The sequence below is a fragment of the Somniosus microcephalus genome, chromosome 3, assembly GCF_052327205.1.
Source record: "Somniosus microcephalus isolate GS21.2 chromosome 3, FLI_Smic_1.0, whole genome shotgun sequence".
Classification (NCBI taxonomy): Eukaryota; Metazoa; Chordata; class Chondrichthyes; order Squaliformes; family Somniosidae; genus Somniosus; species Somniosus microcephalus.
This window is the reverse complement of record NC_140989.1, coordinates 355,824,817-355,848,153: the sequence shown is the minus strand read 5'-3', so window position 1 is coordinate 355,848,153 and position 23,337 is coordinate 355,824,817. Positions and strand designations below refer to the sequence as shown.

Here is a 23,337-nt window from a genome sequence, read left to right as displayed (position 1 = left end):
CTCAAAGCGCTTCACAGCCAATTATGTACGTTTGAAGTGTTGTAATGTAGGGAACGCGACAGAAGATTCATACACAGCAAGCTCCCACAATCTGATAGCCATGTGATAATGCCCAGATAATCTGCTTTAGTAACGTTGGTTGAGGGATTAAATATTGGCCAGGATACCGGGGAGAATGCCCCTGATCTTCTATGAATAGTGCCATGGGATCTTATACATCCAGGGCAGAACAGTGGCAAATAGAATTTAATCTGGAGAAGTGTGGGGTAATGCATTTGGGGAGGGCTAACAAGGCAAGGGAATACACAATAAATGGTAGGACACCGAGACGTGCAGAGGATCGAGGGACCTTGGAGTGCATGTCCACAGATCCCTGAAGGTAGCAGGACAGGTAGATAAGGTGGTTAAGAAAGCATACGGGATACTTGCCTTTATTAGCCGAGGCATAGAATATAAGAGCAGGGGGGGTTATGCTTGAACTGTATAAAACACTAGTTAGGTCACAGCTAGAGTACTGCGTGCAGTTCTGGTCACCGCATTACAGGAAGGACATGACTGCACTAGAGGGGGTGCAGAGGAGATTTACGAGGATGTTGCCTGGGCTGGGGAATTTTAACTATGAGGAAAGATTGGATAGGTTGGGGTTGTTTTCTTTAGAACAGAGGAGGCTGAGGGGAGACCTAATTGAGGTGTATAAAATTATGAGGGGCCTAGATAAGAGTGAATAGGAAGGACCCATTTCCCTTAGCAGAAGGGTCAATAACCAGGGGGCATAGATTTAAAGTAATTTGTCGGAAGTTTAGAGGGGATTTGAGGAGAAATGTTTTCACCCAGAGGATGGTGGGGGTCTGGAACTCACTGCCTGAAAGGGTGGTAGAGGCAGAAACCCTCATCACATTTAAAAAGTACTTGGCTATGCACTTGAAGTGCTGTAACCTACAGGGCTACGGACCAAGTGCTGGAAAGTGGGATTAGAGTGGATAGCTCTTTGTTGGCCGGCACGGACAAGATGGGCCGAATGGCCTTCTTCTGTGCTGTAAATTTCTAGGATTCTATAATTCCACCTGAAAGGGCAGACCGGGACCCGGTTTAACATCTCATCTGAAAGACGGCACCTCCGACAGTGCAGCACTCCCTCAGCACTGCACTGAAGGGTCAACCTAGATTATGTGCTCAAGTCTCTGGAGTTGGACTTGAACCCACAACCTTCTGACTCAGAGGCAAGAGCCACGGCTGACACCCGTCGACATTAGAGTTTAAGCCCATGGAATCAATCGCTGGTCTCATCTACAGAGGTGATTCTGTGATCCAGGGTGCCAGCAGAGAGCTGCATGCTGGGAGCTTGGGGGGGGGGGCGGGTGGGGTGGGGTGGGGGGGTGGATTAACGATACAAAATGACAGGCCCATCTCAGAACCACGCTCCCCGTGAACACAACTTCCCTTCTGGGACCGCAGGATCACTCCTTATACATCCTCATGACAGAGTGTGCACAACTTCTCCATAACTCAACAAAAACTTATTTATTTAAATTTATAAAAGGGTCCATAATGTTCTCCTGCAGATAACAGTTTGAGGCTGGTACCTGCTTAAAGTGACATGGCTTGGCAATGCAGAGTTAAACTGCTGGCTGTGTATCACTCTCTGTTTAATCAGGCAAAGGGGAACCTTACACACAACTTAACATAGAAACATAGAAGATAGGAGCAGGAGTAGGCCATTCGGCCCCTCGGGCCTGCTCCGCCATTCAATGCGATCATGGCTGATCATCCAATTTCAGTACCTGGTCCCTGCTTTCTCCCTATACTCCTGGATCCCTTTAGCCTTAAGAAATATATCCAACTCCTTCTTGAATATATTTAATGAATTGGCTTCTACTGCCTTCTGGGGTGGAGAATTCCACAGGTTCACCACTCTCTGGGTGAAGAAATTCCTCCTCATTTCTGTCCTAAATGGCCTACCCCTTATCCTTAGACTGTGACCCCTGGTTCTGGACTCCCCAACCATCGGGAACATCCTTCCTGCATCTAGTCTGTCCAGTCCTGTCAGAATTTTATAAGTTTCAATGAGATCCCCTCTCATTCTTCTAAACTCCAGCGAGTACAAGCCCAATCATCCCAATCTCTCCTCATAAGTCATTCCTGCCATTCCAGGTATCAGTCTGGTGAATCTTTGCTGCACTCCCTCCATGGCAAGAACATCCTTCCTCAGATAAGGTGACCAAAACTGCACACAATACTCAAGATGTGGTCTCACCAAGGCCCTGTACAACTGCAGCAAGACATCCTTGTTCCTGTACTCAAACCCTCTCGCTACGAATGCCAACATACCATTTGCCTTCTTAACTGCCTGCTGCACCTGCATGCTTACCTTCAGTGACTGGTGCACAAGGACACCCAGGTCTCGTTGCACTTCTCCTTCTCCCAATCTATTGCCATTCAGATAATAATCTGCCTTCCTGTTTTTGCCACCAAAGTGGATAACCTCACATTTATCCACGTTATATTGCATCTGCCATGCTTTTGCCCAATCACCCAACCTGTCCAAATCATCCTGGAGTTTCTCGGCATCCTCCTCACAGCACACACGTCCACCCAGCTTTGTGTCATCTGCAAATTTGGAGATATTACATCTAGTTCCCTTGTCTAGATCATCATTAATATATATTGTGAATAGCTGGGGTCCAAGGACCGCCCTGCGGTACCCCACTAGTCACTGCCTGCCACTCGGAAAAAGACCCATTTATTCCAACTCTTTGCTTTCTGTCTGCCAACCAGTTCTCTATCCAAGTCAATACCTTGCCCCCAATCCCATGTGTCTTAACTTTACACGCTAATCTCTTATGCGGGACCTTATCGAAAGCCTTCTGAAAGTCCAAATACACCACATCCACTGGTTCTCCCTTATCTATTTTACCAGTTACATCCTCAAAAAATTCCAGTAGATTAGTCAAGCACAATTTACCTTTTGTAAATCCATGTTGACTTTGTCCGATCTTGTCACTGTTTTCCAAGTGCTCTTCTATTACATCTTTTATAATGGACTCTAGCATTTTCCCCACTACTGATGTCAGGCTTACCGGTCTGTAATTCCCCGTTTTCTCTCTACCACCTTTTTTGAATAGTGGGGTAACATTAGCTACCCTCGAATCCATGGGTACTGTTCCAGATTCCATCAAATGTTGCAAGATGATCAGCAATGCATCTACTATTTCTAGGGCCACTTCCTTAAGTACCCTAGGATGTAGATTATCAGGCCCTGGGGATTTATCGGCCTTCAATTCCATCAATTTCCCTAACACCATTTCCCTACAAATACTGATTGCTTTCAGTTCCTCCCTTTCATCAGACCCGATGTTCCCCGACATCTCTGGGAGGTTATTTGTGTCCTCCTTTGTAAAGACAGAACCAAAATATGCATTTCATTGGTCTGCCATTTCTTTGTTCCCCATTATAAATTCCCCTGATTCTGACTGCAAGGGACCTACGCTTGACTTCACCAATCTTTTTCTCTTCACATATCTATAAAAGCTTTTACACTCAGTTTTTATGTTTCCTGCAAGTTTACTCTCATATTCAATTTTCCCCTTCTTAATTAATCCCTTTGTCGAATCCTAAACTGCTCCCAATCCTCAGATGCTTGTGCAGTTCTTGGTGCACCAGCTTCCAAGCATTGGTTCCATCTTTTGTTCTGCCAGTATTCTCCTTTCCGATACGATCGACCCCCAGTGTTACCTATGAGCAGTATGATCCATGGGCGGGCTTTGATTGGGTCGAACACCACGTATTCCTCAATGAGCTCAGCAGTTTCAGTCAGATCTGTATCGCTCTCGATGGAGAACTGATGAATGGGAGGCAGGCGGTCATAGCGTCGATAAGGAAAATTGGGACTCTCAGGCAGAACTGTAAGCAGAACAGCAGGAAAGGGCATGTAAGTAAGAATCATAGAAAGTTACAGCACGGAAGGAGGCCATTTCGGCCCATCGTGTCCGCGCCGGCCAACAAAGAGCTATCCAGCCTAATCCCACTTCCCAGCTCTTGGTCCGTAGCCCTGCAGGTTAGAGCATCCCAAATGCACATCCAAGTACTTTTTAAATGTGGTTAGGGTTCCTGCCTCTACCACCCTTTCAGGCAGCGAGTTCCAGACCCCCACAACCCTCTGGGTGAAGAAATTTCCCCTCAAATCCCCTCTAAACCTTCCACCAATTACTTTAAATCTGTGCCCCCTGGTTTTTGACTCCTCTGCTAAGGGAAATAGGTCCTTCCTATCCACTTTATCTATGCCCCTCAACTTTATACACCTCAATAAGGTCTCCCCTCAGCCTCCTCTGTTCCAAGGAAAACAGACCCAGCCTATCCAGTCGTTCCTCATAGCTAAGATTCTCTACTCCCAGCAACATCCTTGTAAATCTCCTCTGTACCCTCTCGAGTGCAATCACATCTTTCCTGTAATGTGGTGACCAGAACTGCACACAGCACTCTAGCTGAGGCCTAACTAGTGTTTTATACAGTTGAAGCATAACCCCCCTGCTCTTGTATTCTATACCACAGCTAATAAAGGCAAGCATTCCGTATGCCTTCTTAACCACCTTATCTACCTGGCCTGCTACCTTCAGGGATCTGTGGACATGCACTCCAAGGTCCCTTTGTTCCTCTACACTACTCAGTGTCCTACCATTTAATGTGTATTCCCTTTCCTTGTTAGCCCTCCCCAAATGCATTACCTCACGCTTCTCCAAATTGAATTCCATTTGCCACTGTTCTGCCCACCTGACCAATTTATTGAATCCTCCGTACGTTTTTATGAATCAAGTCATCACAAGTGCTTGACATTTAACGATCTTTTCAACTATCTGACCTCTTTCCCTCCCCCCCTTTCAAATAGTTTCACATTGGAGAAGGAAAACCAACATTCAGAAAGCTCTGTTGTGATTGATTATTAATTTTTGGTGAACCTGGAGTTGATTTTGCGAATGTAGCTTCACGCGGTTGTTCCGATGTGTCAGCTTGGCTTGGCTGATTGCACCCATGCCTGGCTCAGGAGGTCGTGGGTTCAAGCCCCACTCCAGAGGTTTGAGCATGCAAGCTAGGCTGACTCTGGGAGAATTCCCTAGCGGGATAGATAAATGGGATTTTTAACATCTCCTGAAGCACTGGAATAGGCAGTTGAGGCCTCAGTTTAACGTCTCATCTGAAAGACGGCACCTTGGACAGTGCGGCGCTCCCTCAGTACTGCACTGGAGTGTCAGCCCTAGATGATGGGGCTCAAGTCCCTGGAGTGGGACTGCGAACCCACAACCTTCTGACTCGGAGGAGAGAGGGCTACCCAGTGAGCCATGGCTGACACCAATGGGTAATGGGTTTCCAATCGTATTTCAGAATACGGACAAATTATCTACCGCTTCCTCCCCCTCTCCAGAAAATTAACCAAATCCCGAGTGAATTGTTTCGGACAGTTTCACATCCCCGAGAAGGGGAAAGGGGATCAATTACCGTTCCTGATGAATGATCTCCTGGCCTGGCAACTGTTAAGAGGAGGCAACATCCTCTTCTCCTGTGCCACAAAGGTGTCCCATCGCACTCTGTCCGCTCCGCCCAGCTCCTTCACTTTCTTCAGGCAACTTTCCAAGTAGTCGACAGGGTCATCCGGCCTGTAGTACATCAGCCCTGTGAGCATACTCTGTGCGGAAAGAATCAGAATATACCGCTGAATTGCCATCAGTCACACTGGGTCTCCGAGAGTGCATCAGTATTTGCAGGGGGTCTCCGGGAGTGCGTCAGTATTTGCAGGGGGGCTCCAGGAGTGCGTCAGTATTTGCAGGGGGTCTCCGGGAGTGCGTCAGTATTTGCAGGGGGTCTCCGGGAGTGCGTCAGTATTTGCAGGGGGTCTCCGGGAGTGCGTCAGTATTTGAGTATTTGCAGGGGGTCTCAGAGTAGGTCCAGGAGTGTGTCAGTACATGCAGGATGTGTCCAGGAGTGTGTCGGTGTATGCCAGAGTGTGTCGGTGTGTGTCCAGGAATGAGTCAGTATATGCAGCCAGTGTCCCCAAAAAGAAAAATTCAAAAACAACTGCCGTACAATATTTTCTTTTTGGGGACACTGGCTGCATATACTGACTCATTCCTGGACACACACCGACACTCCTGGACATACTCTGAGACCCCCTGCAAATACTGACACTCCCGGAGACCCCCTGTAAATATCAACACACTCCCGGAGACCCCCTGCAAATACCGACACACTCCCGGAGATCCCACTGCAAATACCGACACTCCCGGAGACCCCCTGCAAATACTGACACACTCCCGGGAGACCCCCCTGCAAATACTGACACTCCTGGAGACCCATTGCAAATACTGACACTCCCGGAGACCCCCTACAAATACTGACACACTCCCGGAGACCCCCCTGCAAATACTGGCACACTCCCGGAGACCCCCCTGCAAATACCGACACACTCCCGGAGATCCCACTGCAAATACCGACACTCCCGGAGACCCCCTGCAAATACTGACACACTCCCGGAGACCCCCTGCAAATACCGACACACTCCCGGAGATCCCACTGCAAATACCGACACTCCCGGAGACCCCCTGCAAATACTGACACACTCCTGGAGACCCCCTGCAAATACCGACACACTCCCGGAGATCCCACTGCAAATACCGACACTCCCGGAGACCCCCTGCAAATACTGACACACTCCCGGGAGACCCCCCTGCAAATACTGACACACTCCTGGAGACCCATTGCAAATACTGACACTCCCGGAGACCCCCTACAAATACTGACACACTCCCGGAGACCCCCCTGCAAATACTGGCACACTCCCGGAGACCCCCCTGCAAATACTGACGCACTCCCGGAGACCCCCTGCAAATACTGACACACTCCCGGAGACCCCCTGCAAATACTGGCACACTCCCGGAGACCCCCTGCAAATACTGACACACTCCCGGGAGACGCCCTGCAAACACTGGCACACTCCCAGGAGACCCCCTGCAAATACTGACACACTCCCGGAGACCTGCTGCAAATAATGACACACTCCCACCTGTGACAGAGAAACTCAGAAACAATGTAGAAAACAGGAGAGATATGCTGCTCTTTTGCCAAACCCAGCACGAACATCCCTCACCGTGAAAGGCGTGGAAAGAAATGTCTAACTGGGTATATAAATCTGTACCGTGGGGAACAAAAAGCACAAAAGAATGCAATCTTGAGAAGTGACAGCCTTTTATAGATCAACAATAAGTGAATGTCGAGTATCTGAAAGAAAACCAGAAAACGCTGCAGATACACAGCAGGCCGGCCTGGGTCTGAACAGCTTAATGTGCCATTCACTTACCATTAGCCATCGGGTCATTCTGAAGTCTTGCCACTCTTTAGAATCATACAGCACAGAAGGAGGCCATTTGGCCCATCGTGCCTGTGCCGGCTCTTTGAAAGAGCCGTCCGATTAGTCCCACTTCCCCTGCTTTTTCCCCACAATTCTGCAAATTTTTCCTTTACATGTACATATCCAATTCCTTTTTGTATGTAATAGCAAAATACTGCGGATGCTGGAAATCCGAAATAACAACAGAAAACGCTGGAAAAAAAACTCAGCAGGCCAGGCAGCATCCAGAGAGAGTGAAACAGAGTTAACGTGTCAGGTCGACCCGAAACATTGACTCTGTTTCTCTCTCCACGGATGTTGCCTGGCCTGCTGAGTTTTTCCAGCGTTTTCTGTTATTTCCTTTTTGTAGGTTATTGAATCGGTTTCTACCACCCTTTGGGGGCAGTGCATGCCAGATCATAACGACTCGCTGCATCAAAAACAAATTCTCATCTCCCCTTCGATTCTTTTGCCAATGACCTTAAATCTGTGTCCTCTGGTTACCGACCCTCCCGTCAGTGGAAACAGTTTCTCTCTATCAAAACCCTCTATAATTGACACAGTGGCCAAGGCCCCGCAGTGCGGGGGACAGCGGCCAAGCCTGAGAGATGAGGCGAATCAGTGATTTGGTGACACCAAGCTTGGGTTTCAAAAACCTGAAGCTTACAGCAGGAGAAGGGAAGCCTAAGGGACTTTAAATTCCATTAAAATGGTTGTCATATGAATACTTTAAGCATTGCTACAGAGGAATATCCCCTGTATTACCCACGATTTGCATCAACTTCTAGGGGCTTTGAGTTTCTTTCTTCAGTTTATAAACAACGCATCACGGGGGCTGAACAAAGTCAACCAGAGAGTTTTGAAAGTCCCTGGAATCAGCTGTTGCTCCTCTCCCATTAACTCTCCCCTCACATGTCTTCCCATTCGCGATTCCTGTAAAGTTCCTGCTGCATCGTGTACAGCGGTGACATTTGAGGAGACATTTCCCTGACATTTATGCACAGCTTCTCGGTGATTTCCCCGCGCAGCTACGGAAAGGCCTCAAGACCATTGCACAAAACAGCACTCGTCAGAAAGTGCATCTTCCAACGGAAGTGGGAGTGAGGCAGGGCTGCTGGCATTACCATGGAAATTTCAGCATTCCTTGCAGTGCTAGTCCGAGCTCCACTTTGAAGCTAGCCACTCCAATCCTGTTCCACTACTCTTTCCTTGTATCCTAAGATTCCCCCCCCCCCCTTCAAGGATCTAGTTCCCCCTTTTAAAATGTTGTGATTGACTCAGCGCCACTGGCTACTTGTGGCAATCTCAACTGACCCCCCCAGCCACAACATCTTTTTGGGGGAGAGAGTTCCAGATTTCCACCACCCTTTGTGTGAAGAAGTGCTTCCTGACATCACCCCTGAACGGCCTGGCTCTAATTTTAAGGTTATGCCCCCTTGTTCTGGACTCCCCCACTGGAAGAAATAGGTTCTCTCCATTTACCCCATCAACTCCTTTCATCATCTTATGGCCCTTTGTGTGAAAACATTTCTTCTAACCTCCCCCTTCATGCTCAGAGTAGGGATAATGCGGAATTCCCACGGGGGCGGTTTTCATGATCTCCCACCGGAACTTTGACAAAATCCTGGAGAAACATCTTAAAGAGCTGTTTACGCCATTTCTACCGGAGATGGGGAGAACACTGGAGGAAATTCAAACCCCAATCATGCACTATATTCCCTCTCAAACACTTTGGGACACTCTTACATTTCCATTGGATCTTCCTCAACTTCCCCAGCTCCAGCGAGTCTCCCCTCATAACTCTGTGATCCCTCGGGATGATTTATTCAGATAACCTGGTGTAAAGTGGGTGCATCCCACACCAAGACCTGCTCGCTGACCTACACTGGCTCCCTGTCCCCCCCAAACACCTCAAATTTAAAATTCTCATGCTCGTGTTCTAGACTCTTCATGGCCTCACCCCCTCCCTAGCTCTGTAACCTCCTCTAGCCTTACAACACTCCCCCGCCACCCCATATCTCTCAGACTCTGGTCTTGCGCACCCCCCCCTTTTCCCGACCATGCCTACAGATGTCTAGACCCCCCCCCCCCCCCCCCCAGGTATTCCCTCCCTAAATCTCTCCGATCTCCTGTAAACCTCTCATGAAGAACCCACCTCATTGACCAAGGTTTTGGTCACCTCCCCACCCCTCCTAACATAGCCTTCTTTGGCTTGGAATCCATTTTGTTTGATTACGCCAAAGTGAAGTGCCTCGAGACATCCGTTCTACATTAAAAGGCACAATATAATGCAAGCTGTTGTAACCAGGTGTAAAGGGGGGCTGGAGCCCACTTCTGCCACGCTCTGCAAATTAAACGCCCATCTAATCTTCTGCTTAGGTTTGAAAGCCTTTCAAATTTCTTAGTTGCAACTTGGAAATGAGTCCCCTGCTGGTACAATTTTTATATCCTTGCACCATCCTGTAATCCACGTTGGAACAATGGGCGGATTTTGAACCTTTGGGCAAGCGCCTGTAATAAGAACATAAGAACATAAGAAATAGGAGCAGGAGTAGGCCAATTGGCCCCTCGAGCCTGCTCCGCCATTCAATAAGATCATGGCTGATCTGATCCTAACCGCCAATCCACTATGACAGGACTATCTCCTGAATCTAACAGCATTAGACACACGAAAACAGGAGCAGGATCAGGCTACACGGCCCCTGGGCCCGCTCCGCTACCCACAGGGCCATGACCTATCCGAACCTAGACTCATGTCCAAATTCCTGCCCGCTCCCCGTAACCCTTAATTCCCTTTACTTCTAGGAAACTGTCTATTTCTGTTTTAAATTTATGTAATGATGTAGCTTCGACAGCTTTTTGGGGCAGCATATTCCATGGACCTACCACCCTCTGAGTGAAGTAGTTCCTCCTCATCTCAGTTTTGAAAGAGCAGCCCCTTATTCTAAGACTATGCCCCCTAGTTCTAGTTTCACCCATCATCTGGAACATCCTCCCTGCATCCACCCGATCCAACCCCTTCATAATCTTATATGTTTCAATAAGATCGCCTCTCATTCTTCTGAACTCCAATGAGTAGAGTCCCAATCTACTCAACCTCTCCTCATATGTCCATCCCCTCATCCCCGGGATTAATCGAGTGAACCTTCTTTGTACTGACTCGAGAGCAAGTATGTCCTTTCTTAAGTATGGACACCAAAACTGTATGCAGTATTCCAGGTGCGGTCTCACCAATACCTTGTACAACTGAAGCAATACCTCCCTATTTTTATATTCTATCCCCCTAGCAATAAAAGCCAACATTCCATTGGCCTTCTTAATCACTTGCTGCACCTGCATACTAACCTTTTGAGTTTCGTGCACCAGGACCCCCAGATCCCTTTGTACTTCAGTACTTTCAAGTTTCTTGCCATTAAGATAATAACTTGCTCTACGATTTTTCCTGCCAAAGTGCATAACCTCACACTTTCCAGTATTGTATTCCATCTGTCAAATCTCTGCCCACTTACTTAGCCTGTCTATGTCCCCTTGCAGGTTTTTTATGTCCTCCTCACTCACTACTTTCCCTCCCATCGTAGTATCATCTGCAAACTTTGATATGTCACACTCGGTCCCCTCCTCCAAATCGTTAATATAGATTGTAAAGAGTTGGGGACCCAGCACTGACCCCTGCGGAACACCACTGGTTACTGATTGCCAGTCTGAATATGAACCATTTATCCCAACTCTCTGCCTTCTGTTAGATAGCCAATCCTCTATCCATGCCAGAATATTACCCCCAATCCCGTGATTTTTTATCTTAAGCAATAATCTTTTGTGTGGCACCTTGTCAAATGCCTTTTGGAAGTCTAAATACACTACGTCCACTGGTTCACCTTTATCCACCCTATATGTTACTTCCTCAAAGAACTCCAGCAAATTTGTCAAACATGACTTCCCCTTCATAAAACTATGCTGACTTTGTCTTATTAAATTATGATTATCCAAATGTCCTGTTACTGTCTCCTTAATAATGGACTCCAAAATTTTACCTACCACAGATGTTAGGCTAACCGGTCTATAGTTTCCAGCCTTCTGTCTACTGCCCTTTTTAAATAAGGGTGTTACATTAGCAGTTTTCCAGTCTGCCGGGACCTTTGCTGAGTCCAGGGAGTTTTGGAAGATTATTACCAATGCATCCACAATCCCTACCGCCACTTCCCTCAAAACCCTGGGATGTAAGCCATCAGGTCCAGGTGATTTATCCGCCTTGAGTCCCATTATTTTACCAAGTACTACTTCCTTAGTGATTTTAATCGTATTTAGCTCCTCCCCCCCTATAGCCCCCTGCTTGTCAAGTGTTGGGATATTCTTGGTGTCCTCTACTGTAAAGACTGATGTAAAATATTCATTCAGTGTTTTTGCCATCTCCATATTTCCCACCATTAATTTCCCGGTCTCATCCTCTAAGGGACCAACATTTACTTTAGCCACCCTTTTTCTTTTTATATAACTATAAAAACTCTTACTATCTGTCTTTATATTTTTTGCTAGTTTACTTTCATAATGTATCTTCCCTTTCTTAATCAATCTTTTTGTTATTTTTTGCTGTCTTTTAAAGTTTTCCCAATCCTCTATCCTCCCACTAGATTTGGCTACCTTATATGCCCTTGTTTTTAGTCGAATACTATCCTTAATTTCTTTACTTAGCCACGGATGGCTGTCTTTTCTTTTACACCCTTTTTTTCCTCAGTGGAATATACTTTTTTTGGAATTTGTAAAATAACTCCTTAAATGTACACCACTGATCATGTATCGTCTTATCCTTTAACCTATTTTCCCAATCCACTTTACTCAATTCCGCTCTCATACCTTCATAGTCTCCTTTATTCAAGCTTAGCACGCTTGTTTGAGATACAGCCTCCTCACCCTCTAACTGAATATGGAATTCAACCATGTTATGGTCACTCATTCCAAGGGGATGGACGAGGTCCCCGCGACCTGGAGGCCACGGTGTCGGCCAGTGGCTCAGTGGGCAGCACTCTTGCCTCCAAGTCAGAAGGTCGTGGGTTGAAGTCCCACTCCAGAGGCTTGCGCACATAATCCAGGCTGACACTCCACTGCAGTGCTGAGGGAGCGCTGCACTGTCGGAGGTGCCGTCTTTCCTCATCTGCCCTCTCAGGTGGACGTAAAAGATCCCACGGCCACTATTTCAACGAAGAGCAGGGGAGTTCTCCCCAGTGTCCTGGCCAATATTTATCCCTCAACCAACATCACTAAACAGCATTTCCGACACAACAGTGACTTCAGTTCAAAAGTTCTTAATTGGCTGTAAAGCGATTTGGGATGTCCGGCGGTTGTGAAAAGCGCTGTATAATAAACGCCAGTTCGATCTTTCTTTTAACCGCTAACCATTGGCACCCCGTCCCCCATAGTCCCAGCCTGTGCCAGGAACGAGTCAATGGAACCTGCACCCCACAGACCCCCAGCTCAACCTTCTCCAGGGCAATAAGGGATGGGCAATAAATGCTTGCCAGCGACGCCCACATCCCAAAAGAACAAATAAAACAAAACCTGACACATGTGCAGTGCAGAGACATCTTAAACATTTCACTGGCGCAACTCCCCCCCCCCCCCCGTCAACTGGTATAAAACACCAAACCCCCGCCGCCATAAAAAGGTGACCAAGAGGCAGTATCCAAAGCCTGATGGAGCTTGGCGCCCCCTGCCTCTGTCAGAACTGAAATGACCGCGCCTAACATGAACGGTGTTAATTACTCTTGTCAGTTACAATGTCGCTGTTACACTGTGAACTTACTCATCTGCCCGTGTGTTTTTTTAAAAAAAAACGAAATCCCCAAATAAAAGAAACCAAAACACATTTCTGCCGAACGAAAACAGACAAAAATATTTTGTGTAAACTATTTACAACTGTAAACATCGACCCCCCGATTCAGCTTGGGTTCCGAGTGCTTGTTGGAGATTGAAGTTTAATTGTAGAATGTGAACGAGTTAAAAAAGCCTTTTTTTTCTCCTTTTGGTAAGATGAGGACTTGCCCTCCCTCCATTCCCCCTCCCAGCACAGCACTGCTGGCGCTCACCTCAAACAGCTGGGGGATCTGCCTCTTGGAGAGGTAATCCCTCGCCTCGGCTGAATTCATGCCTCACTGGCGCTCGCTGCTCCACCTGCGGTGTGTGGCCAAAGGAACTAAGGCACAGGCTCGGAGTCTTCCCACAAAACCGCTTCCTCCTCTCCACTGATTTGCTTTGTCGGATGTTCCTGCACATCATTTTATATTAACCCTCCCCCCCCCAGCCTTCAGCGCAACCGTGTGAAGCAACATCCCCTTTTAATTTGGTGTTCCATTTGCTTGTGTCAATTCTTGACCTTTCGCCAACAAACCATATTTTTTCCCCCACGCCGCACCGTTGCAGTAACAGGTCTGACCTAATTCCAGGTTACAACGAAGAGGGGCTGCTAAATCAGAGCAGGAACTCCGAAGAATCCTGGGGACGGTTTGTTTACATTAAACCCAAACTAATAGTTTTCGAAAAGAATGAAATCTTCTTTAATCAATCGTCACTGAGGTTAGCCCCTGGTTGCATTGTCCAGGGGGGATTTAATTACAGATTATTCACGGGGTTTAATTACAGATTAAACGCTCCCCACGCCCCCATTATATACTCAGTCACTTAACCCAAATCGTTTGACACAACAGCTTGCATTTATATAGTGCCTCTAACATAGAAACATAGTGTGGAGATGCTGGTGTTGGACTGGGGTGGACAAATGTAAGAAGTCACACAACACCAGGTTATAGTCCAGCAGCTTTATTTGAAATCACAAGCTTTTGGAGTGCTGCTCCTTCATCAGGTGAAGTGGAGAGATGCATAAAGACACAGCTTATATAGTCAGAGAATAATGTCAGATGATTACAGGTAATCTTTCTAACTGCCATTTATCACACCTCGGCAGAGAGATAATCACAGCAATCAAAGGTGTGAATGGTGTCCAAACAGGTTAGTCAGGAAAACATTACATCAAAGAACAATGAGGTGGGGTCACAAGGGGTCAAATGTTGCAGATGCTGGGGTCTGTATGAAAAACAAAAAATAAACAAAAAAACATTTTTTTTGCTGGAAATCACAGCAGGTCCAGCCACATCTGTGTAGAGAGAACAAGCCAACGATGACTTGAGTCAGGTGGGGTTACATGTAGCGTGACATGAACCCAAGATCCCGGTTGAGGCCATCCTCATGAGTGCGGAACTTGGTTATCAGTTTCTGCTCTACGATTTTGCGTTGTCGTGTGTCTCGAAGGCCGCCTTGGAGAATGCTTACCCGAAGATCGGAGGCTGAATGTCCTTGACTGCTGAAGTGTTCCCCAACTGGGAGGGAACACTCCTGCCTGGCGATTGTTGCACGGTGTCCGTTCATCCGTTGTCGTAGTGTCTGCATGGTCTCGCCGATGTACCATGTAATCATCTGGCATTATTCTCTGACTATATAAGCTGTGTCTTTATGCATCTCTCCATTTCACCTGACGAAGGAGCAGCGCTCCGAAAGCTTGTGATTTCAAATAAAACTGTTGGACTATAACCTGGTGTTGTGTGACTTCTTACATAGAAACATAGAAACATAGAAGATAGGAGCAGGAGTAGGCCATTCGGCCTCTCGAGCCTGCTCCGCCATTCAATGAGATCATGGCTGATCATCCAAATTCAGTACCCTGTCCCTGCTTTCTCCCCATATCCCTTGATCCCTTTAGCCTTAAGAAATATATCCAACTCCTTCTTGAATATATTTAATGAATTGGCCTCTACTGCCTTCTGTGGTAGAGAATTCCACAGGTTCACCACTCTCTGGGTGAAGAACGTAGTGAAACGCTCCCAAGGCGCTTCACAGGAGCGACATCAGACACAATTTGACACCGAGCCACATAAGGAGATATTAGGGCAGGTGCTTGGTCACAGAGGTAGGTTTTAAGGTGTGTCTTAAAAGGAGGAAAGGGAGGTAGCGAGGCAGAAAGGTTCAGGGAGGGAATTCCAGAGCCAAGGGTTGAAGGCACGGCCGCCAATGGTAGGGGTGAAGGAAGTCGGGAAGTGCGCAAACAAGCTGATGAATGCAGATTAGTATTTCTGATCCTAATGTAGTTTCCCCTCCCATTTGCAAAACCCAGAAACTGCAGCGGGCATCACGGTGTTGAATAAACTCAACACCATTTAGTAACGTTTAAGCCGACAATTTGCACACCCACCAATACGTCTTAATGTTCTCCTTGTGCTCACGGTGATACACAAACTACGTGCTCCTAAAAGAAAGAACTTGCATTTCTATTGCACGTTTCACCACCTCAGGGCATCGCAAAGCACTTTACAGCCAATGGAGTACTTTGGAAGTGTAGTCACTGTTGAAATGTGGGAAACGCGGCAGCCAATTTGCGCACAGCAAGCTCCCACAAACAGCAATGTGATAATGACCAGATAGTCTGTGTTAGTGATGTTAGCTGAGGTATAAATATTGGCCAGGGAGAACTCCGCTGCTCTTCAAATAGTACCAACAGGATCTTTTAAGTCTACCAGAGAGGGAAGTCTTGGTTTAACATTTCATCTAAAAGCCAGCACCTCCGACAGTGCGGCACTCCCTCAGCACTGCACTGCAGTGTCAGCCTAGATTTTAGTGCTCAAATCCCGGTAGTGGGACTATGAATCCTCTACCTTCCTGACTCAGAGGCGAGTGTACTACCCACTGAGCCACACTTAATTGTTACCTGATTGGATGAATTTTGTCAGTCAGATTTTTTTTTACCAGCTCCAATATTTTTATAATGAATAAATGAAAGTGTTCAAAGAAATTGGGAAAAATGCACACACTATTTCTTTTAATGCCCCGATGATTTTGCTCCGGGGGTTTGCTGACAGCGGGAGATTAATCATTAATTCCCGGACAAGCCAGGAGGGTTGGCGACCTTACTGAAGTAGGAAGAGTTCCATTCCCAGCACCAGCATCGCTCGTTTGACTGAGCACACAGTCCCACACACGGTACACAGAGGAAATCTTCTCCCGTTGTAGTTTAATTTCACAATCCCGGTAGGATTCCCAGTATTGTGTGTAGTTATAGTAACGCATTTACATATCTACCCCCTTTGATGAAAAGCAAAAGTTCATTTCTACTGTTGAAACACACCCAGCGTTTGCATGTTGAGCAGCCTGGGGCAGAACTGTCTGTCTGCCCCACCCACTGCGCCAACGCTTGATGAGCCAGATAATAGAAAAGCAAAGTACTGCGGATGCCAGAAATCTGAAATAGAAACAGAAAATGCTGGAGTTACTCAGCAGGTTGGGCAGCATCTGTGGAGAGAGAAACAGAGTTAACGTTTTAGGTCGATGACCTTTCGTGGGCACTGACTCCCTCTGCCACCTGTGTCACTCGTACCAGGCAACTTATTTTGATACCTTCCTGCAGGCCTGGTGGAAAGAACATCTCCCTCTTCCTGCTGGCCCCCTCCACCAATATGTCCAACGCAGCATCAGACAAATCGTGGGTGGGTGGGTGGGGGGTGAAACATAGAAACATAGAAGATAGGAGCAGGAGTAGGCCATTCGGCCCCTCGAGCCTGCTCCGCCATTTAATGAGGTCATGGCTGATCATCCAAATTCAGTACCCTGTCCCTGCTTTCTCCCCATATCCCTTGATCCCTTTAGCCGTAAGAAATATATCGAACTCCTTCTTGAATATATTTAATGAATTGGCCTCAACTGCCTTCTGTGGTAGAGAATTTCACAGGCTCACCACTCTCTGGGTGAAGAAATTCCTCCTCATCTCTGTCCTAAATGGCTTACCCCTTATCCTTAGACTGTGACCCCTGGTTCTGGACTCCCCGGCCATCGGGAACATCCTTCCTGCATCTAGTCTGTCTGGTCCTGTTAGAATTTTATAAGTTTCAATGAGATCCCCTCTCATTCTTCTAAACTCCAGCGAATACAAACCCAATCGACCCAATCTCTCTTCATACCTCATTCCTGCCATCCCAGGTATCAGTCTGGTGAATCTTCGCTGCACTCCCTCCATGGCAAGAACATCTTTCCTCAGATAAGGCGACCAAAACTGCACACAATACTCAGGGTGTGGTCTCACCAAGGCCCTGTACAACTGCAGCAAGACATCCTTGCTCCTGTACTCGAATCCTCTCACTATGAAGGCCAACATACCATTTGCCTTCTTAACCACCTGCTGCACCTGCATGCTTACCTTCAGCGACTGGTGCACAAGGACACCCAGGTCTCATTGCAATTCCCCTTCTCCTAATCTATTGCCATTCAGATAATAATCTGCCTTCCTGTTTTTGCCACCAAAGTGGATAACCTCGCATTTATCCACATTATACTGCATCTGCCATGCATCTGCCCAATCACTCAACCTGTCCAAATCATACTGGAGTTTCTCTGCATCCTCCTCACAGCACACAAGCCCACCCAGCATTGTGTCGTCTGCAAACTTGGAGATATTACATCTAGTTCCCTTGTCTAGATCATTAATATATATTGTGAATAGCTGGGGTCCAAGGACCGATCCCTGTGGTACCCCACTAGTCACTGCCTGCCACTCGGAAAAAGAGCCGTTTATTCCAACTCTTTGCTTCCTGTCTGCCAACCAGTTCTCTATCTAAGTCAATACCTTGCCCCCAATCCCATGTGCTTTAACTTTACACGCTAATCTCTTATGCGGGACCTTATCGAAAGCCTTCTGAAAGTCCAAATACACCACATCCACTGGTTCTCCCTTATCTATTCTACCAGTTGCATCCTCAAAAAATTCCAGTGGGTCCGCCTTGCAGCTTCTGCTGTGCCTGCCATTGTCCACAATCCTCAGTTAAAGGCCTTCAGCTGAAGTGCACCTCCCTTTTAAGAGGAAATAACAACAGAAGACGCTGGAGTTACTCAGCAGGCCAGGCAACATCTGTGGAGAGGGAAATAGAGTCAACGTTTTGGGTCAAAACCCTTCTACAGAACTGGGAAAAAAGGCAGGAAAATGAAACAAAAGTCAGTTTGGGGGCTGGGAAATGGGGGAGGGGATGAAAGAAGAGACATTAAGAGATATTCAAGGTGAGACGAGATGGTAATAGGACAGGTAAAGAGACAAAGGATGGCTCTCGATGAAGTGTGAAATGCGCTGGCAGAGTGAGAGACAGCTGCCATGTGGGAGAGAGAAAAAAGGAAAAGGCACAAACCAAAAGTGTGGATAAAAAATATATAAAAATGTAATAGGGGCCGAGGTTATGATCTGAAATTGTTGAACTCGATATTGAGTCCGGAAGGCTGTAAAGTGCCTAATCGGAAGATGAGGTGCTGTTCCTCGAGCTTACGCTGAGCTTCCGTGGAACAATGCAAGAGGCCGCAGACGGTGAGGTCTGAGTGGGAGTGGGGCGGTGAATTTAAGAGGTGCAGGCTGCCTTTTAGTGACATCAGCAATGCGCGGTATTGACGCCCACCCCCCCCACCACCAACCAATTAGGCGAGTTGCCAATGAACAGCGCGAATAGCGCTGGCAGCCCACCTATGTTATTTTAATTAATCAGGAGGACCAATTTAGGGACCTTAGCTGCGACCATGTGATTCAGCGCACGGCCCAAGCACAGCGCCCATTCTGCGCCCGAAAACTGGCTCAGGCCAATTTCCCCCTCCCCCTTATATTTGTGTAAGACTCATAGTATTTGTTAACACAAGAAACTGCGCAAATAGTAGCCAGGAAAAAAACCCCTGCTGAACAAACAGATGAGCCTCAGCTTGGTGCAGCTAATTGAGCTCGCGCTGCTGAGTCAGAGATTGTGGGTTGAAGCCCGACTCCAGACGTCACCACATAATCCGAGCCCAATCCTATTCTAACGTAGGCCAACTGCAGCCTGAAATCATTCACATTTGGTAAATTTGGCAACTAGCTTTGGCAAATCACATGCTTCGGTGTTCTATGAACAATGCCAATCATTACCAGCTCATTGGAATTTACAACAATTTATCAATCAATTAAAAAGCAAGAGGATGTACCCTCCCTGCACCTTCACTAGGATAAACTCCTCCATACCTGGGTCCTCTCTCCTAGCATGTTGTGAGTGGTACGGCTGTGGAAGATCTCCTTCCTTGGTGATCTTCAGGGAGAAAAAAAGAAAGAAAGACTTGCCTTTCATGACCTTGGGATGTCCCAAACCGCTTTACAGCCAATGAAATACTTTTGAAATGCAGTCACCAACATTTCCTTTAAGCCTTTCCACCATCTACAAGGCACAAGTCAGGAGTGTGATGGAATACTCTCCACTTGCCTGGATGAGTGCAGCTCCAACAGCACTCAAGAAGTTTGACACCATCCAGGACAAAGCAGCCCACTTGATTGGCACCCCATCCACCACCTTAAACATTCACTCCCTCCACTACCGGCGTACCGTGGCTGCAGTGTGTACCATCTACAAGATGCACTGCAGCAACTCGCCAAGGCTTCTTTGGCAGCACCTCCCAAACCTGCGACCTCTACCACGTAGAAGGACAAGGGCAGCAGGCGCATGGGAACACCACCACCTCCAAGTTCCCCTCCAAGTCACACACTGACATGAAAAATAAGGAGGTATTGCTTCAGTTGTACAAGGTATTGGTGAGACCGCACCTGGAATACTGCATACAGTTTTGGTGTCCATACTTAAGAAAAGACATACTTGCTCTCGAGTCAGTACAAAGAAGGTTCACTCGGTTAATCCCGGGGATGAGGGGATGGACATATGAGGAGAGGTTGAGTAGATTGGGACTCTACTCATTGGAGTTCAGAAGAATGAGAGGCGATCTTATTGAAACATATAAGATTGTGAAGGGGTTGGATCGGGTGGATGTGGGGAGGATGTTCCCGATGATGGGTGAAACTAGAACTAGGGGGCATAGTCTTAGAATAAGGGGCTGCTCTTTCAAAACTGAGATGAGGAGGAACTACTTCACTCAGAGGGTGGTAGGCCCATGGAATATGCTGCCCCAAAAAGCTGTAGAAGCTACATCATTACATAAATTTAAAACAGAAATAGACAGTTTCCTAGAAGTAAAGGGAATTAAGGGTTACGGGGAGTGGGCAGGAATTTGGACATGAGTCTAGGTTCGGATCGGACATGGCCCTATGGGTAGCAGAGCGGGCCCAGGGGCCATGTAGCCTGATCCTGCTCCTATTTCATGTGTCTAATTCTGTTAGATTCAGGAGATGGTTCTGTGATAGTAGATTGGCGGTTAGGATCAGATCAGCCATGATCTTACTGAATGGCGGAGCAGGCTCGAGGGGCCGATTGGCCTGCTCCTGCTCCTATTTCTTATGTTCTTATGTTCTTATGAATCAGCCATTCAAGAAGGAAAGACTTATGCAATAATACAGAGAGGCCTGCGGGTGGCGCTGTCCAGGGAGAGTATAAATACTCGGGCCCGGGCCCAGCCCCAGCTTGCGCAGGACATTCTTAACAGGAACTAGTGAAGGACACAACTAGACCTCCATGTTGTAAAACAGTTGCTTAAAGCTTTGTTTAACGCTTAGACCAAGTGCCTAGTAGTTTTCTTATATCACACATCATCTTGACTTGGAGGTATATCACCGATCCTTCATCGTCGCTGGGTCAAAATCCTGGAACTCCCTCCCTAACAGCACTGTGGGAGTACCTTCACCACACAGACTGCAGCGGTTCAAGAAGGCGGCTCACCACCACCTTCTCAAGGGCAATTAGGGATGGGCAATAAATGCTGGCCTTGCCAGCGACGCCCACATCCCATGAACGTATAAAAAAAAAGCTGTGTGACTGCGAATCGCTCTGAAAGTCCCGCGCAGCTGGTGAGCCGGCTTTTAAATAGAAAAACCAGGTGTGTGCGGAATTTTGAAAGGCCCGTGCAGCCCGTTAAAGGGGCCGCACGTGGCCAAAAAAGAATGAGAGGGAACCACTGGTTGTCACTATTGTAATGTAGGAAATGCGGCAGCCAATTTTGCACAAAGCAAGTTCCCACAAACAGTGATGAGATGATGACTAGATAATCTGTTTTAGTGATGCTGGTTGAGGGATAAATATTGGCAGGACACTGGGAAGAATTCCCCTGCTCTTCTTTGAAATAGTGCCATGGGATCTTTTACGTCCACCTGAGAGAGTAGATGGGGCCTCGGTTTAACGTCTCATCTGAAAGACTATGGCCGCGATTTTCCCTACCTCGTTGGGTGATGTCGGTGGCTGGTCCCGGCTCCACTCCTGTCTCCATACCGGTCTCCGACATGACTTTCCCCTTATTGGGCTTGTTACGCCCACCCAGCATGTTTCCCAGCCAATTGAAGGAAGCGGGTCTGGTGATGTAATTTGATGACGCATCATCAGTCGGTTTCCTTAAAGGGACCATGCACAAATTTACTTTGACATTTGTGCTGTCAGAGTTCTACCGCATTGAGGTGCTGCAAACACTGACAAGCACTGCACAGAGGTGCAGGGCTGCACCCAGGCTATCCCATGACTCCCTCCATATGCTTATGGAGGGAGTCACAGCACGCAGGGAGGTTCTCTTCCCTTCTAATGGGCGGAAGAGGCCTCCCCAGGATACCAACACAGTCTGGTTGCACATTGTACAGGAGGACACAGGGATGTTGTCAGGAGGGCCAGGCTACAGTGGCGCAAACCTTTCAATAATTTCAGTAGATCAGGAAACGTTACTGCAAAGGCACACTCAACCTCATCCTGCTGTGCCACTCATCACATCCCCATCACTCTGCCTTCCCTACCCTACTCCTGCACATCCTTACTCACACCAACTTACCTTGCACCTCCACCCATCCCCCTCTATCTAATTATCACTTCCCCATCTCACTAGCCACCCCTCACACTCACCCTCATCCTAGTCCAATCATACCAACTAACAACACACAAGGGTAGGCACTTGTGTGTTTTAGCCAATGTTCATGTGAAGTTTCTGTTAATGTGCTGTCAAACATTGAAACCTTTATTTTCAACACTTTGCGTTCTTGGACAGATCTGTGTGCACCTTTGGAAGTGGCTCAGTGAGTTGCAGTGAATGGTGAGACATAACGGTACCCCCCACAATGCTGATGAGTGTGAAAGGAATGGCTTGGGCATTGTAGGGATGCTTTATGGTGCTGGCGTGGGGTGGTGCCAACCTGGCACATCATGTGGCAGCCAGGGTGTGCAGCGTCAAGTGAAGTAAATGTGGCCATGGCGAGGCCATCCCTGGCATCCCGGGCAGTAATGTGGTCAGGTGCTGATGCCCTCTGTCCTGTGATTGTGGAGAAGGTTGGTGTGGTTGTTGGTGCTGCTGGTGTGCCTGGTGATGCTGGTGTTGGGGCTGATCGTGGTCCGATTCTGAGGACCAAGGCGAGAGAGTATAAAGTGCGCCGATGCTGATGGAATAGATGGCATGTGAAATAGAGATGACAGAAGCGATCTGTCAATGGTGAGAGAGGTAATGAGGTCAGACTGCATGGATATTTGTGTAAAGACTTGCAGCATCCTGAATCTGTAGTGGAAATGCAGTTTAGAGAAGCTAGTGGTTAAGGGAACCTATCTCAATCAGCTGGGAGCTTTGACTTGACATTTGAAGCTGTCAACTCAACAGCTGATTCAATGGCCAGTGACCTCACACCTCAGCTTCACAGACGAGGTCTAGGCACAGTGGGAAACTGGTGGACGACCTGTCAACTTCAAAAAGCTGGGGGAAAAAGCATTGTTAAGTGGTAGTAATCAAGCCACTAATGATTTGAATTGGATCCCCTGCCGCAGCCTGTCGGGTTTGCTCAGTGCTGGCAAACCCGACATCGGGAAATGCAGGTGTGCGCGTTTTGACAGCGGGTTCCCGACCCGCTGTCAATCATTTAAAATTTCACAGCTGACCTGCCACCAATCCCGTCCGCTGAGCGCCGGCAAAATCGCGGCCCGTGACTAAGACGTTGGAGGATTTTTTACACTGAGGAGCTGCAC

The 23,337-nt window shown here is 47.5% G+C and overlaps 1 protein-coding gene across 1 annotated transcript in view; it reads right to left on the bottom strand.

Moving 5' to 3' along the window:
- The window catches only part of ak5 (adenylate kinase 5), an 88,174-nt gene extending 74,547 nt beyond the window's left edge, over positions 1 to 13,627 (bottom strand). Inside the window, exons 1-3 of the mRNA XM_085983452.1 lie at positions 13,456 to 13,627; positions 5,491 to 5,677; positions 3,733 to 3,900 (exon numbers count right to left, since the gene is read on the bottom strand). Coding sequence (XP_085839578.1) covers positions 3,733 to 3,900; positions 5,491 to 5,677; positions 13,456 to 13,515 — 415 coding nt within the window. The 5' untranslated portion in view covers positions 13,516 to 13,627. The remainder of the gene's footprint in view (positions 1 to 3,732; positions 3,901 to 5,490; positions 5,678 to 13,455) is intronic.
- Between the last annotated feature and the right edge of the window lie 9,710 nt (positions 13,628 to 23,337).